This window comes from Schistocerca gregaria, chromosome 2 (assembly GCF_023897955.1).
Source record: "Schistocerca gregaria isolate iqSchGreg1 chromosome 2, iqSchGreg1.2, whole genome shotgun sequence".
In the NCBI taxonomy this organism is placed as follows: Eukaryota; Metazoa; Arthropoda; class Insecta; order Orthoptera; family Acrididae; genus Schistocerca; species Schistocerca gregaria.
In genome coordinates, this window is record NC_064921.1 from 776,821,509 (window position 1) to 776,840,100 (window position 18,592).

The following is an 18,592-nucleotide window of genomic DNA, read 5'->3' on the forward strand; positions in this document are numbered from 1 at the left end:
ATGCATGCTGTTGTCTATTCCCCTAATCCATGATTACTGAAATGGCGGACTGTTTACTTGCTAACTCTCATGAACCCACAGTGCTGCCACCTGCCCATGGCTGCCACTACTCTTTTCAAACATTCCCATTATTCTGTGTCACCCTGTATTTGCATGGTATCATCACATTCACTTACCGTCAGCAGTTACACTTAATACATTCTCCTGATGAGTAGCTTCCAGTGCTGAAACAGACAGAAATTGTTCTGCTCCATAGGTACCAATGGTTTTTCTTACGCTGTTGTTATGCTTCTGTGTAACAAGCTCTGAGTGTTAATACAGTTGTGCCAGTAGTCACATCAAGTTGTTAATTACAGATCCTACATCACATCATCTTTTCCATTTTTGAAAAGAGTGTTCCTTATGAATAGCAGGCACTACAGAATTCCCTAAGACTCTCTACTCTTTCATTTTTTTTCCTTCCCTCATATTGCTCATTAATAATGTTGCACCTTTTTCTTCCTCAATTATTCTACTGGCGTCTATTACATTCTCATCATGTTTTAAATTCTGGATTGAATTCTGTAGGAGGTAACAAAAATAGTATCACCAGTCATTTGTGGATTTGAATTTGTTTGTGGCTATCTTATTTTAAAAGATGTAAATGAGTGAAAAGTAACAATGAATGCACATAAAAACTTGTAAATGAAGACATACATGAACTTAGTAAACATTACAAGGTTCTCTTTTGTATAGAATTGTGTTTGTTATTGTTTTGTAGGTAAAATTCATAGGTCAACAAGTGATATGGATCTAAATAGATACAACATGGATGGGATGGTAAATAACCAAGATGCTATCCGAGATGACAAAAAGAAGAGAGGTCGTTCACCATTCAGGTAATTAAAAGTCACATTCGGGCTGCAATTGTGGGTTAAAAAATAAATTTTGGTTCTGCTTGAGTGTGCTCATTTGTGCGCTTGTCTACATATGTCTGGGGAAAGAGCATTAAGAACTCGACAAAAACCTAATGACATACTTTGAAAGGCAAAAATAAGGAGAGTCCAAAAATCTATAAGTATTATGATGTACATCACCACAAAACCTGCCTACAAGTAATTTTGTTGGCTACCATGGCTGAGTTGAAACTGAAACACACCCCATCAAAATAAGAGACAGTATTTCCCCGTACAGCACTGTAAGGGATTGAACTAAGGTCTGCTAATTAGCTAGTAAGTTAAGGGTGTGTTTTCTTTAAGTCAAGCTCATAAAAAAGATCTGTGCTAGCAAGAAAGTTTCTGTATCTCCCTGAATCTCTGCGCTCAGCTAACCACTGTAATATGGTCATAGACCAGACTGTTCCAACTCTTGAGCCTCCTGATGAATTGTGGAGTGTTCATAGTTCCACAGAGTGTTGTTGCTTGTTGTGAGAAATCAAATGGATCTGCACAGTGAGTCTTGTAATCTGACAATCACAGGTAATGCATCTTACATGACTGCTAACATCATGTGAAGTAAAGGAAATACATAATAAACAACTATGTTAAAAATATGTAACATATTTGGCTTTGCATCATAACATTTTCTTTTCAAAAAACAAACACATATGTCAGGTGCCCATACCTGATCGCGGCCTTAATTTGAAGGATGCTTATCATTGTTGTGTCCTAAAGAAAATGTGTTTCTTTGGTTTTTATTCTTTTTGTGGCCTGCCAAATGCATATAGATTTTCTGAGCATAATAATGCCTGCTCTCATGAAGCTTAAAAATAATCCAGTGCTTGCTAAATCTTTATTTTGGGCTGCTGGAGCATGAGTCATATGTCCTTGATGAAGCTCCAAGTGATTTTCACTTGGTCCAACGAAGCAGCACCTGAGTGAATTCAAGTTTTCATTGGATGACTGGGTTGTGGGGGCACTGTAGGAGTGAGTATATACAATAACACAAAGCATCTTCCAGGAAGGCATTAGGCAGCTTGTCAGTGGGTGGACTAAGTGCATAGAGGTTGAAGAAGATAATGTAAAGAAATCATGTCACTTCCAATATTGTTTTACCTAAAAAATATCTTTTTTAAGAACTGCCATTACTTTTTCACTTGTCCTCGAATGAGATCATTGGGGTGTAAATGCTACACTTAGTTAAAAAGACTTTTTGAAATTCACTTTTTAGTTTGTTTTTCTAATGAGAGACAATAGTTTCTAGAACACCAAGTGTGAACAAAAAAGCAAACAATGCTCTGGTCTTTTTTTCTAAGCTGTGTCCCTAAATTCGCACCTGTGGCCTGAATTTAACAAGAGACTGTTTACTTTCAAAGCCAAACTCTGTATCTACATCTGTATTCTGCTAACCACTATGACATACATGGCAGAGGGTACTTCCTAACATACCATTCCCTTTGTATTTATATTTGGACCTTGGGAAGAGTGATCACTTATATACCCCTGTACGCACTGCAATGAGTCTGAAATTGTATTTCCAGTTCCTATGGGAGCAATACCAAGGAAGTTGCAGCACATTCCTAGATTCTTCACTTACAAGGATGCCATCTATACAGTTATGTCGGTTAAGATCCCAGGTATCACATACTGCCGCCATTCACCCTGGTAGGCCCTCATTTGTGAGAAATTAATGAAAAAAATTTCGGAATTTTGTGCGGCACTCAATAGTGTTCAAAAAGTTGCTTCAAATAGAATGATTCTAAGAGGAGGTTGTTGGTTCAAATATTGCCAGGCACAGTACATTTTTATTATTTTTTGTCTTTATTGAAATGACTTTCATAATTTTTTTTTATTCTGTTAATTGATTTAAATGCAATTTTTTATTTCCTTTCCATTCTCATAACATTTTGGTCATAAATTCAACTTCTTCATTTGCTCTCATTTCTCTTACTATCATTCTTCTTCCACCTCAAATCTTTGTTCGTGTGTTTTTAATTAATTTTATGTATTAATTTCAATTTATTTTCTTTTGTTTTAGCACCCTGTCTTTTTTTCCACATTATTGCTTTCATTATATAAGTTTCTCACTTTGTTTGAATTTTGTTCTACTTATAAGTTGTTTTTTCATTTAAATCTTCATCTACATTATTTTGTCCATAGTGCAATAGGTATTTAGGTTATGCTTTAAATGAAAATGCACATCTGGTAATGAAAAAATCACATTTTTCACACTACTGCACAGTCAATATAAGTAGATTATTTGATCTTTCATTTTTTAACTGATAGATTGGAATTTTCAAATAATTTAATATTATAATAGGTAATAATAGATAAATATAATTAATTTCATATTCAGAAAAATTCTAATCAGAAAAAGAATGATATAAAGAAAAAAAACGAACCAAATGAAAAACGTTCATTTGGTGATGAAAACACAGCGACAAAGGAATAGAAATAATAAAATACATTTAAACCAATTAATTGAAAAAAATAATGATTGAAGTCATTTTGATAAAGATTTAAAAATAAAAGAAATTTATTGCACCTGACAAGGTTTCAAATCCCCAATCTCTTGCATGTGGACCTATCATCCTATCCATTACTCCACACAACCAGACTAGATAATTTGACTTTTTTATCATTACTGAGTGTCATGCAGAATCCCAATTTTTTTATTTTATTTTTTTATTTTTTTGTGAATTACTTGCAAACGAGGGCTCACGACACTGAATGGCTGCGGGGTGTGATACCTGGGATCTTAACCAACGTCACTGTACATTTGGTTTCAAAAAGTTGATCCCATCGCTGGAGACCTCTCCTTGTTAGTACTGTTTCTTTGAAACTTTATGAACATTTTCAGTATGTTTAAAGTTGCTAGTAGTCTTTCGCAGTACAGTTGGTGTCTGCCTTTGAGCATCCACCATTCCTTGTTTCTCAGTGTCTCAGTGGCCATCTCCATATGAACATTTGTGCTGCCGTACTTTTATGCACAGGGGAACAGGGAATGGGTTGGATGGGTGAGGACAGTGACAAACAAAGGTTGAGGCCAGGACGGTTACGGGAACGTAGGATGTATTGCAGGAACAGGTCCCACCTGCGCAATTCCGAAAAGCTGGTGTTGGTGGGAAGGGTCTATATGGTACAGGCTGTGAAGCAGTCATTGAAATGAAGGATATTATGTTGGCATCATGTTCAGCAACAGGGTGGTCCACTTGTTTCTTGGCCACAGTTTGTCGATGGCCATTGATGCAGACACACAGCTTGTCAGTTGTCATGCCTGCGTAGAACGCAGTGCAGTGGTTGCAGCCAAGCTTGTAGACCACATAACTGGTTTCACAGGTAGCCCTGCCTTTGATGGGACAGGCGATGTTAGTGACCGGACTGGAGTAGGTGGGTGGTGGCAGGAAGTATGGGACAGGTCTTGCATCTAGGTCTATTACAGGGATATGAGCCATGAGGTAAGGAATTGGGAGCAGGGGTTGTGTGAGGATGGTGGAGTATATTGTGTAGGTTCGACGGATGGCGGAATACCACTGTAGGAGGAGTGGAAAGGAGAGTGGGCAGGACATTTCTCATTTCAGGGCACGGTGAGAGGTAATTGAAACCCTGGCATAGAATGTAATTCAGTTTCTTGTACTGAGTTATGAGGGGAATGCCCCTCTGTGGCCAGATGGTAGTACTTTGCGAGGTGGTGGGAGATTGGAAAGATAAGGCATGGGAGATTTATTTATGTACAAGGTTGGGAGGATAATTACAGTCAGTGAAGGCTTCAGTGGGACCCTCGGCATATTTAGAGAGGGACTGCTCGTCACGGCAGATATGTCGACCATGGGTGGCTAGGCCGTTCGGAGGGGACTTCGGAACAGGTGGCAGCTGTCGAAGTGGAGGTATTGCTGGTGGTTAGTAGGTTTGATATTGGTGGAGGTACTGACGTAGCCATCTTCGAGGTGGAGGTCAACATCTAGAAAGGTGGCTTGTTGGGGTGTGTAGGACCTGATGAAGCAAATGGGGGAGAAGTTGTTGAGGTTCTGGAGAAATGTGGATAGGGTAACCTTACCTTCGATCCAGATAGCAAAGATGTCATCAGTGAATCTGAACCAGGTGAGGGGTCTAGGATTCTGAGTTTTTAGGAAGGATTCCTTTATGTGGCCCATGAATAGGTTGGCATTGGATGGTGGCATGTGGGTACTCATAGCTGTACCCCGGATTTGTTTGTAGGTAATGTGTTCAAAGGAGAAGTAATTGTGGGTGAGGATATAGTTGGTCATGGCAACTAGGAAGGAGGTTGTTGGTTTGCAATCCATTGTGCATTGAGAAAGGTAGTGTTCAATAGCAGTAAGGCCATTGGCATTAGAGAGTGTGCAGGGAGATGGCATCAGTTGTGATGAGCAGGGCACCAAGGGGTAAAGGGATGGGAACTGTGGAGAGTCGGTGGAGGAAATTGTTGGTATCTTTTATGTAGGAGTGTAGGTTCCAGGTAATAGGTTGAAGGTGCTGGTCTACGAGAGCAGAGATTCTCTCAGTGGGAGACATAGTAACCAGCCACAAGGGGGCGTCCTGGGTGGTTAGGTTTACGTACTTTAGGAAGCATGTAGAAGGTAGGAGTGCAGGCACATGTAGAAGGTAGGAGTGCAGGCTGTGGTAGGTGTGAGTAGAGAGATGGACTCTGGGGAGAGGTTCTGGGATTGTCCTAAGGATTTGATTAGTGACTGGAGATTCTGTTGGATTATTGGAATGGGGTCACTGTAGCAAGGCTTGAAGGTGGAAGTATCTGACAGCTGGCAGAGTCCTTCCACCAGGTAGTCCTTGTGGTTCAAAACAATAGTGGTGGTGCCTTTGTCTGCAGGTAGAATTATAAGATCAGGATCAGGTTTTAGATGGTGGAGTGGTGTTCTTTCTGCAGAGGCAAGGTTAGTTTGCATGTTGAGGCATGGTGAGGCAAGGTTTGAGGTTAAAAAATTCGGGAAAGTTAACAGGGGTTCATATAGGGGGCAGTGGGGGTGGATCACGGTTGGATAGAGGAGTGAACTGAGTTAGGCAAGGTTCAATATCGGTATTTTGTTGAGCCTGATTGGTAGGGTTTGTGGCAAAAAAGTGTTACCACTGCAGGGACTGGGACAAGGAGAGAAGGTGTTTAACAAGTGCTGCATTATTAAATTTGGGAGTGGGGCAAAAGGTGAGACCTTTGGAAAGGACAGCTATTTCTGTGGGGATAAGACTTTTGGAGGAAAGGTTCATAACTGTATTGCGGGTCTTTCTAGGTTCTGGATTCTGTGTGGTGGTGGAAGGGAGTTTTTGAAGGTGGGGTAAGTGTAGTAGGTCTCCAAGCTAGGGTTTGTCACCTGTAAGGGGATATGTGGGAGATTTGAAGCTTGTTGTAGAGGTGGTGGACAGTGGTACTCCAAAGTGGAGTACGAAGTAAACAGGATGGAGAGCTTTTTGAAATGGCATTGTGTATGTAGCTCAAGTTCTTGCAGGGCAAGAATTTCAGTGTGTGTTATGCCTCCCAGGAATTTGGAATTGCATAGCAGGAGAATTTTGCAGACAGAGTGGCTATTGGCACCCACGTGGCACCATCCTATGCCAACCTATTCATAGGGCACCTAGAGGAATCCTTCCTAAAAACCCAGAATCCAAACCCCACCACCTGGCTGGTTCAAATGGCTCTAAGCACTATGAGACTTAACTGCTGAGGTCATCAGTCCCCTAGAACTTAGAACTACTTAAACCTAACTAACCTAAGGACATCACACACATCCATGCCCGAGGCAGGATTCGAACCTGCGACCATAGCAGTCGCGCGGTTCCGGACTGAGCGCCTAGAACCGCTAGACCGCCACGGCCGGCCCCACCACCTGGTTCAGATTCATTGATGACATCTTTGCTATCTGGATCCACAATCCTCCAGAGCCTCAACAACTTCTCCCCTATTTGCTTAACCTGGTCTTATTCAACTTCCTAGATGTTGATCTCCACCTCAAAGATGGTTACATCAATAGCTCCGTCCATTTCAAACCTACTAACCACCAGCAATACCTCAACTTCAACAGCTGCCACCCATACCATACCAAGAAGTCCCTTCCGTACAGCCTAGCCATCCATGCTTGTCGCATCTGCAGTGACGAGCAGTCCCTCTCGAAATATACCGAGGGTCTCACTGAAGCTTTCACTGACCATAATTATCCCACCAACCTTGTACATAAACAAATCTCCCATGCCTTATCTCTCCAGTCACCCACCACCTCCCAAAGTCCTACCATCCAGTCACAGAGGAGAATTCCCCTCATAACTCAGTACCACTCAGGACTGGAGCAACTGAATTACATTCTCCACCAGGATTTCAATTACCTCTTATTATGCCCTGAAATGAGAAATGTCTTGCCCACTATACTTCCCACCCCTCCCATAGTGTTATTCCACCGTCAACTAAACCTACACAATATACTCCTCCATTCTTACACAAATCCTGCTCCCAATCCCTTACCTCAAGGCTCATATCCGACCTAAATGCAAGACCTGTTCTGTACATCCTCCCACCACCACCTACTCCAGTCCGGTCACTATCACCTACCCCATCAAAGGCACGTCTACCTGTGAAACCAGTCATGTGGTTTACAAACTAGGCTGCAACCACTATGATGCATTCTGTGTAGGCATGTGTAGGCATTTTCTAGTGTGTGTGTGTGTGTGTGTGTGTGTGTGTGTGTGTGTGTGTGTGTGTGTGTGTGTGTGTATTGTTGAGGAAGGCCAATGGCTGAAAGCTTTAATTGTGAGTATTTTTGTTGTGCCTATCTGCAACTCATCATCTCTGTTACATGGTGAGTAGCAAGTTTCCTTCTCCCAATTGTATTTGAATATTTATGTTAGGCAATATGAAGGAGAATGGTTCTATATTTATAGCTTTCTTGGTTTCCTGTTTCATTAATTTATCTTTGGTACCAGTAATTGCTTCTGAATAAACATGTGTAGTTGATAAAGTTGGAAATAAATCCATCTTTTTGCATGTAGTTACCAGCTCTTCTGAATCAAGGAAATCTTGTAATTGAATCAATGTGAATTTCTCCTTTCGTATTCCCTATTTTTCATTTACTGTAGGTTTTGGTGTAAACTCCTCTGTTTGATTGTAGTAGCTGACTGAGACAGGTACAGCAACAGGGAAGTAACCACTTTTGTGACATTTACGAGTTCCTAACCAGGATCGAATTTTATTATATCATCTGTGTGCTTTAATAGTTTAGTGTCTTGAGTTTCTGCATGTAAATTCAATATCTAATAGCCACAGTTCTTGTATTTTCATTTATGTTGGAAAGTAAATCGATTTTGTGACATATTACAAGTTCCTAATCAAGGGCAAATTATTTAGTTTCACCTGAGTGCTTTGGTAGTTAGGTTTTTGAATATCTGCGTAATACTAGACACTCGTGTTTTCTTCAGGGTCTACAGTAGGTTTGCAGAGCACATGCTGATAATCCATTTATCTGCATAGTTTAGTTTTCCACAGTCTTTAGTATGGACAGGGACTGTGATTGTCGTGTGCGGATGGGAGCCGTGTTGGTGACACTTCACTCTCAGCTTCAAGCTGTGATGGCTTCAGTTACACAGCTTGAGGCTGCAGTGGATGGGCACCACTGTTGTGGTCCGGCCGAGGGGAGGCAATGGACGTTTAGCATGTCAGAGTCCTCCGATCGGTCCTCACTGCTCACACTGAGGCTGACCCCTCACCTGTGGTCGAGTGGGAGGTCACCCCAGGGCAAAGCAGGTGGCAAAAGACTTCCCAGGCGGCTGTACGTAAGACCTCCCCAGTTTGTCTGACAAACAAGTTCCAGGTGTTGTCTCTGGCTGACACTGTCGCTGAGCCAGATGCTGTCACCTGCCCTGTTTCAGAGAAAACCACTCGGCCTACAAGATCCGGGAAATCACAGAGGGTGGGATTACTGGTAGTTGGGAGCTCCAACATTAGGCGTGTTATGGGGCCCCTTAGAGACTTGGCTGATAAGAAGGGTAAGAAAACCAATGTGCACTCTGTGTGCATACTGGGTGGAATCATTCCAGATGTGGAAAGGGTCCTCCCGGATGCCATGAAGAGTACAGGGTGCAGCCAACTGTAGGTGGTTGCTCATGTCGGTACCAATGATGTGTATCACTTCAGATCAGAAGAGATTGTCTCTGGTTTCAAGTGGCTAACAGAAGTGGTTAAGGCTGCCCGTCTTGCCTGCAAGATGAAAGCAGAGCTGACCATTTGCAGCATAGTCCACAGGACTGATTGCAGACCTCTGCTACAGAGACGAGTGGACGGTCTGAATCAGAGGCTCAGACGGTTCTGCTACCGTGTAGGCTGCAGATTCCTTAACTTGTACCAAAGGGTGGTTGGATTTCAGGTTCCGCTGAATAGGTCAGTTGTCCACTATATGCAGGAGGTGGCTATATGGGTAGCAGGGGCTGTGTAGTGTGGACTGTGCAGTTTTTTAGGTTAGATGGTCTTGGGAAAACACAAGAAGGGCTTCAGTCACAAAGGGTGCAGGCGGAACACAGGAAGAATGTAGATACAGGAACCATTTGTATAACAGTTGTAAATTGTCTTAGCTGTGTTGGGAAAATACCTGAGCTCCAAGCGCTAATAGAAAGCACTGATTCTCAAATCGTTACAGGCACTGAAAGCTGGCTAAAGCCAGATATAAGCGCCGCCAAAATGTTTGCAAAGAACCTAATGGTGTTCCGAAAGGATGGGCTAAATATGGTTGGCGGTGGTGTGTTTGTTGCTGTGAGAAGTAGTTTAACTTGTCGTGAAATTGAAATAGATACTTCCTTTGGTTTAGTATGGGCAGAGGTCATTGTTGGCAACCGGAATGAAATAAGAATTGAATCCTTTTACTGATCTCCCAGTTCAGATGATACAGTTGCTGAAAGGTTCAAAGAAAACTTGAGTTTGGTTTCAAACAAATACCTGACTCATACGATAATAGTTGGTGGTGACTGTAATTTACCCTCGATATGTTGGTGAAAATACATGTTTAATTCCAGAGGTATGCGTAAAATATCATCTGAAATTGTGCTAATTGCATTCTCTGAAAATTATTTCGAGCAGTTAGTTCATGAGCCCATGCAAATAGTAAACGGTTGTGAAAACACACTTGACCTCTTAGCAACAAATAATTCTGAGTTAATAACGAGCATCATAACCGATTCAGGGATTAGTGAACACGGGTTTGTCATAGCGAGATTGAATATTGTAACCCCAAATCCTTGAAAAATATAGCTATTCAAAAAAAGCAGATAAAAATTCACTTGATGCCTCCCTGAGAGACAATCTCCACTCATTCCATATTAATAATATAAGTGTAGACCAGATGTGGCTTAAATTCAAAGAAATAGTATCAGCAGAAATTGAGAGATTTATACCAAATAAATTAACAAACGATGGAGCTGTCCTCCTTGGTACACAAAACAGGTTAGAACACTGTTGCAGAAACAACGAAACAAACATGCCAAATTTAAACAGACACAAAATCCCCAAGAAGCTTGAAATTTAGCATGGACTTCGATGCGAGATGCTTTTTAACAGTTTCCACAGCGAAAATCTGTCTCAAAACCTGGCAGAAAATCCAAAGTGATTCTGGTCGTATGTGAAGTATGTTAGTGGCAAGAAACAATCAATGCCTTCTCTGTGCAATAGCAATGGAGATACTATCGAAGACAGTGCTGGCAAAGCAGAGTTACTAAACACAGCCTTCTGAAATGCCTTCACAAAAAAAGACGAAGTAAATATCCCAGAATTCAAGTTGAGAACAGCTGCCAACATGAGTAACGTAGAAGTGAATATCCTCGGAGTAGTGAAGCAACTCAAATCACTTAATAAGAGCAAGTCTTCTGGTCCAGACTGTATACCAATTAGGTTCCTTTATGAGAATTCCAATGCATTAGCTCCGTACTTAACAATCATTTACAACAGTTCACCCGATGAAAGATCCTTACCCAAAGACTGGAAAGTTGCACAGGTCACACCAATATTCAAGAAAGGTAGTGGGAATAATCCACTAAATTACAGGCCCATATTGTTAACATTGATATGCAGTAGGAGTTTGGAACACATATATTGTGTTAGAACGTTAAGAGTTACCTCGAAGAAAACGGTCTGTGGACACAGTATGGGTTTAGAAAACATTGTTCCTGTGAAACACAACTAGTTCTTTATTCACATGAATTGTTGAGTGCTATTGACAAGGGAACTCAGACTGATTCCATATTTCTGGAAGGCTTTTGACACTGTACCACACAAGCGGCTCATAGTGAAATTGCATGCTTATGGAATATCGTCTCAGTTATGTGGCTGGATTGTGATTTCCTGTCAGAGAGGTCACAGTTCATAGTAATTGATGGAAAGTCATTGAGAAAAACAGAAGTGATTTCTAGTGTTCCCCAAGGTAGTGTTATAGGCCGTTTGCTGTTCCGTATCTATATAAATGATTTGGGAGACAATCTGAGCAGCTGTCTTCAGTTGGTTGCAGATGACGCTGTTGTTTATCAACTGATAAAGTCATCAGAAGATCAAAACAAACTGCAAAATGATTTAGAGAAGATATCTGAATGGTGCGAAAAGTGGCAGTTGACCCTAAATAACGAAAAGTGTGAGGTCATCCACATGAGTGCTAAAAGGAACTCGTTAAACTTTGGTTGCATGTTAAATCAGTCTAATCTAAAAGCTGTAAATTCAACTAAATACCTAGGTATTACAATTATGAACAACTTAAATTGGAAGGAACACATAGGAAACAATGTGGGGAAGGCTAACCATAGACTGCGTTTTATTTGCAGGGCACTTAGAAAATGTAACAGACCTACTAAGGAGACTGCATACACTACACTTGTCCATCTTCTTTTAGAATACTGCTGCACAGTGTGGGATCCATACCAGATAGGACTGATGGAGTACATCAAAAACATTCAAAGAAAGGCATCACATTTTGTATTATCGCAAAATATGGGAGAGAGTGTCACAGAAATGATACAGAATTTGGTCTGGACATCATTAAAAGAAAGGAGTTTTTTGTTGCGACAGAATCTTCTCGCAAAATTCCAATCACCAACTTTCTCCTCTGAATGCAAAAATATTTTGTTGACACCGACCTACATAGGGAGAAACAATCACCATGATAAAATAAGAGAAATCAGAGCTCGTACAGAAAGATATAGGTGTTCATTCTTTCTGCACACTATACAAGATTGGAATAATAGAGAATTGTGAAGGTGGTTCAATAAACCCTCTGCCAGACACTTAAATGCAATTTGCAGAGTATCCATGTAGATGTAGATGAGAACTACTCTGTGATGAGTATTTTATGATTACATGCAACCAGTATATCCTGGATTTTGGCACATGACAACTGTAAAGGGATAATTATTTTGAACTTCATCTTTTCTAGAATTAGTTATGTCTATGTTTCATTATGAGCTACAAAAACTTGTGAATGTATATTGTTTCCATCATTGCTTCTTGTCTTATTTCTGTTATTATGAACAATAATTAGTTTCTCTTTTCTTTACAAATGGACTAGAAAAAGATTTTTTATTTTTATTAACCCAGTCACTATCCTGGAAACTCTTATTCCTTCCTGTATTCATTGTTTCTAATCCTTCTATGAAAGTAAGCAAATCATTAACACTTGTCCACCCTCTGTATGATATCTCTTTCCTCATGTAGTGTGGTAGCTGTTTTATTAATGCCTTGACCAGACATTTCTGTCTGCTTGTGTCTGTGTATGTGCGGATGGATATGTGTGTGTGTGTGCGAGTGTACATCTGTCCTTTTTTCCCCCTAGGGTAGGTCTTTCCGCTCTCGGGATTGGAATAACTCCTTACCCTCTCCCTTAAAACCCACATCCTTTCATCTTTCCCTTTCCTTCCCTCTTTCCTGAAGAAGCAACCGTCGGTTGCGAAAGCTAGAAATTTTGTGTAGATTCCAAGACTTACCAAGCGGGAAAGCGCCGGCAGACAGGCACATGAACAAAACACACAAACACACACACAAAATTACGAGCTTTCGCAACTGGCAGTTGCTTCGTCAGGAAGGAAGGAAGGAGAGGGAAAAATGAAAGGGTGTGGGTTTTAAGGGAGAGGGTAAGGAGTCATTCCAATCCCGGGAGCGGAAAGACTTCCCTTAGGGGAAAAAAAAGGACAGGTGTACACTCGCACACACACACACATATCCATCCGCACATACACAGACACAAGCAGACATATATATATATATATATATATATATATATATATATATATATATATATATATATATATATATATATATATGCTTTGACACTCTGACTTGGTGTTGTCATGGACAAATTGGAAAAAGAGGGCCACTGACAGCGTCAACAGGGGCTGAAAACAAATGAATCACTTTTATGCTAAAAGGAATTTTAATTTATGGCCTAAGGGTCAGACTCTATGTATCAGAATGTGCTTTACTCATACCATTGATTATATGCTTATCTGTTACACACATCTTCATAGCATTTAATTTAAAAATAAGTAAGTTTCAATCTCCTCAGAGGAAATCATCATCTGAGTAAGACTCCCATAATTTGGGTAATGGAATGTCCTTGGAAGAATATAAATACGGTAATGGAAGGAATAATGGTAACAACTGCCATAATTAGAATATACATTTTTATCTTCTTGTGGTTGCAGATTTTTCTCCCGAAAACGAGATGCAAGCAGTGAAGGAATGAAGAAAGCAAAAACTCCAGAACCAGGTGGTATAGATGGGGAAATACTACCAGAAAGAAATAAACCACTTGGTATGGCACGTACAAATACACTTCAGCCACCACGAACAGCACAAGTCCGCATGTCTCAGGTACAAAACTATCTGTTATAACTCATTCTTACTTTAGACTATCTGTTACCTGCAACCACACTCGCATATCAGTAGTTTCTGCTGAGCAGTGTATACGGAGGGGTATGGGCAGAAGTGTGAATCTATACATCATGCTACTGAAGTAAGTATGCATCATACAAAGGCTGTTCAAAAACTATCCGACCTTATTTTTTTATTATTGAAACCAACAATGGTATTGGGTCATGTATTTCCTGTAAATTTGTAGGCATACGTAGTACACATGCCTGATTTTTTTCGTGACTGATGAAACAACCAATCATTGGCTACCTAATGACAAGTGAATACATATAAGTAGTTGTCATCAGATTTTATATTGTGAGTGAAATGGCATAAAAAGTGGAACAATGTTATTTCATCAGATTTTGTTTTAAGCATCCCAAATGTCAAGTTGAAACAATCTGCAAGATTCAACAAGTATTTGGGGTTGAAGCAATGGGTACCACACACATAAAGGAGTGGTACAACCTCTTCAAACATGGTCACTCATCAGTGAAGAGTGAAGCACATTCAAGTAGGTCATCAACATATCCAAATGAAGTTGTTGTTAATCATGTAAGAACGCTGATGATGCAGGATTATTGAATCACAATCAGAGAACTTGCAGATGTGATTAAAATTAGAATTGGAGCCATTCATCCCATTTTTGAAACATTTGGACCTCAGGAGGATCTCAGAAAAATTTGTGACAAACTTGCTAACAACTGAGCAGAAGCAACTTCATTTGGAGACCACACAGAACATGCTGAGTATTGTGAACAGTAATCGTAACTTTCTTACCAATGTCAATAAGAAGTATTACCAAAAGGCTTTACATTGCCTATATGAAGCAGTGAGATGCAAAAACTGGGCTGTGGGGAGCAGGCGGTTGGCACCTTAACCACTATAATGCACCCTCTCATTGTTCTCGGTTAATTCAGAGTGTTTGGGCTAAATACAACAGTGGTATGGTTTTTTGGTTTCCCTAGTCCCCTGATGTAGCTCCAAGTGTTTCTGGCTTTTCCCTAAACTTAGAAAGACTCTTAAAGGAACCAGGTTTCAGAAAAGAGAAGACATCATGTGAAATTTGACAGGGCAAATAGGCACCACAGCAAAATATGCTTTCCAGCAGTGGCAGCAGCATTGGAAGAGGCGTGTAGAAGCCAAAGGGGACTACTTTGAAGGTGACTAGTGTCAAATAGTTGTATCCAGATAAAGATGATTTCGTGGATGAAAGCCCAATACTTTATGAACAGCTCTCAAACAATGTGTACATTATGCAACAAATAGTGTGGAAGTACAAATTAAACACGTTGAAGATTGTATAAGAATTGTTATCATTACTTTGAATCATACCATGGAGCACCTATCAACCAATAAAAGCATTTTCAAAAATGTGTTAAGGATCAAAAGTTAAAGAGTAAATGGCTTTTACAGAGAGTAAATATTTTCCCTAATTCATGTACTATTCTTCTCTTCAAATCAGTAAGTATCTTGTACTACATATTTTCTAGAGTGCCCTATGTACTTCTTTAGGGTAGAACCTATCTTTACATCAAATTTGGTCCAGCGGATTAGTCATGAAGATGTAACGGACATGGTTATTTTCACATTTATAACATTAGTATAGTTAAAACTTTCAGTTATGATAATTCTTTTTTTCTGTGGCCCAATTTTCATGAAATAAAGAGTATCCAGTTCCTCAGGCTATGCTCAGGTTACCTGTGAAAACCCCATGAAAGAGATTGTCAGGTTCAAAAAGACAGATAGGATGGTTTTGGATAAAACTTTAAATCATGCTGTTTTTTTCTGTGATCAGATTTTGATAAATTAAGCCTACACAGTGCCCCAAACTATACTAAAGTTACCTGCAAAAACCCCATGAAAATTTATCAGTAATTTTGGAGACTTGTTTTCAAACAGGCAGACATGGCAGTTTTACAGATTTGTTGTTAAAGTATATGCTTTACGATTCTTCTTTCTGCCCAAGTTGTATATCATTTGCCAATTTATACAGTTCCCTGGAATCAGGAAATAAGCCTAATGATGATAGTAATATGTAACAACTATGTTTACCCAATATATGTGTTGCTTTTAAGTTTAATGTCTTTATTTCATTTGTGTAATTCATGCTGTCAAAATTGCAATGGTATTAAAATTGCTGTTCCAGGCTAAAGGATAGAACTTACTACAGAAAAATGATAGTTGAACCAAAGAAAATATTACGCAATTCTCTTTTTTTTCCCCTCTCATGTCATTCTAAATAAATGACATATACTGGTCTGTACAAACAGCTTCTTTCAATTCTGGCAATTATTTGTGAACTTGAAAAATTGTCCCATATTTTAGAGTCTGTGTTTAACTATAGGTCATCCTGTTACTCAGTGGGTGAATCATTTAAAAAATAAGATGAAGGCAAGGACATACGACCTTCATCACGATAATTGATAGCTTTACTTAAAGTTACTATTGTGTCTTAACTGGATCTACATACTTACAAAACTGTGACTTTACAGTCATGCTTTTTTTTTTTGTTCCAGACTGACCTGAAGGTAGTTCCACCATCGGTTCCAGATCGATCACCGAAGGCTTTGTCTGTTCCTGCAGCAACAGGTGTAGAGGCTATTGGTAATGAGATTTTTGATGCTGAATGTCTCAAACTTATAAATGAGTACTTCTATGGAGTGCGAATATTTCCTGGTCAAGACCCAACACATGTGTATGTTGGATGGGTAACAACTCAGTACCATGTCCATAGAAAAGACTTCAACCAGAGCCATGTTCAGAAAGCATCTGTAACAATAGTGGATGAGTATGAAAGAATAATGGAGAGGTAAGATTTGCAAATTTATATGTAAATTACACTACAAAAGATTGTATTTACTTGCAGATTTTATTTACTTACTCTCTGTCTCCCGCCCGCTCCCTTTTTCTTCCCCCTTTGTTTTTACTTCACTCTCATTCTTTCCTGTTTGTTACATGTTCATTCTTAATTGTTATACTTCAATACATAATCTAATATGTATATTTCCCCCCCCCCCCCCCCCCTTTGTTTTTACTTCACTCTCATCCTTTCCTGTTTGTTACATGTGCATTCTTAATTGTTATACTTCAATACATAATCTAATACTTACATTTTTTGTTACTTTCATGGCTAATATTCGATCATTGTGTTTATATAATGGTATTCAGTCAGAGGCTTGTGCTTGCCATTATTAGTACTTAAAAAATTTCGTCATTGTTAATGCAACCTGTGAAGTCAGAATCTTACTGTCATTCATCATGTGGCAATTTGAAAGTATTCCAAATACCAGTTTTATAATGTTGGTGTGGACAATATAAAAAATACGTGAACAATACCAGGTTTCCACTACCCTTACCATTTCCACTTCCTATTCAAGTCATACTGTGTGGCCATCTTATTCCTACAGTGTTTAATATGGGAGGAATGGAATGCAGTATATGTTAAGACTCCATGCAGAAGGTACAAGGACTAACCATTTAATCATTGATTAGAGTGGAAATTAAAGCAAGTACTAATTATAAATGTTGGATGTCTCCTAATTATTCACCTTGGCAACTGAGACATTTGTCTAATAGAGTACCAGCTTCCCTTCTTATCTCTTTAAAACTTTCCACTGCATGCCTCATCTGGTATGTCACAATTATGCTCTGTAGTTCCGCATTAGCGGTGAAACATCATCCAACCAACCGCCACTTCATCTCCAGAAAAGGTGGACGTCACTTGGTGACATATCTGGATTATGGAGATGATGATTCACCACATCACTGTTTTGAGGTGAAGCAATATGATAGTAGTATGGCAGAATGGTTCTCTGTTCATAAGTGAATGCATTTTTGCATTTTTTGCGGGCTGTAACAATGTGTAGCTACGTTGATTATTGTTCCTGTGGCATGAAACCTATTGGCTCCTTTGTTGAGGAACAATAGGGCATCATGACAGCGTGGCTCGAGAAATGTGTGTCAGGGTTCTTGCAGATGGAATAGGAAAGTTGGTATGATGTCCTGAAAAATGTACAGCGTGGTTATAAATGAATGTCGAGGTTTTAACACTTTATAATATTTATTACATTTAACTTACAGTTATTAATGATATGTCAAATGAAAGAGCAACACAAACAGTTGTTTTTGGCAGCAGTGTGCAATGTTTCTGCCGCAATCTGCTAAATTGGTTGAATTTCACTGTACCCAAGTGCTGGATAGGATGCAAGGGGCCCAATGATGGGGCTTGCTTTGCATGGCCTCCACGTTCACCTGACCTAACGCCATGCAATTTTTTCCTTTGGGGCTTCATCAAGGATCATGTGTACATGCCTCTGCTACCAGCAGACGATGTGTGCTGTGTGACAAATGGTGCTCACATTGAACATGTATAAGGTTCTTGGTAAAACTCTTTGAGTTTCTCTTTCATTTTATGTATCATTTATAGCTGTAAGTGTAATATAAAAATATTATAAAGTGTTAAAACCCCAATATTCATTTATAAGCACCCTATACTTAACATACTAGTGATTATGCCAAAAAGTAGACACTACTTGTATGTTATATGTGTTCAAAATCCTTTCTGAGATTTGTATTTTAACTGTCAGCCTAAAGGAAGTCGAAAAAATAATCACCTCTGTGGGTTCACCAAAACTCCAGGGAAGTTTGTCACAATGAGCACAGTACCTTTCTTGTAGGACTTCCCAATAAAATTTGTAAATGATTAGAACTCCTTACCTTTGTCAATGAAAATCTCATTGTGTGCTCTATCTCAAGCCATAACTGTTAACAGGCATTCATG

The 18,592-nt window shown here is 39.6% G+C and overlaps 1 protein-coding gene across 9 annotated transcripts in view; it reads left to right on the forward strand.

Moving 5' to 3' along the window:
* The window catches only part of LOC126335019 (ryanodine receptor), a 691,249-nt gene that overhangs the window by 362,904 nt on the left and 309,753 nt on the right, over positions 1–18,592 (forward strand). For all 9 annotated transcript variants that reach the window (XM_049997852.1, XM_049997851.1, XM_049997850.1 and 6 more), the window contains 3 exons: positions 761–878; positions 13,602–13,770; positions 16,329–16,621. In XM_049997852.1, the coding sequence (XP_049853809.1) occupies positions 761–878; positions 13,602–13,770; positions 16,329–16,621 (580 nt within the window). The remainder of the gene's footprint in view (positions 1–760; positions 879–13,601; positions 13,771–16,328; positions 16,622–18,592) is intronic.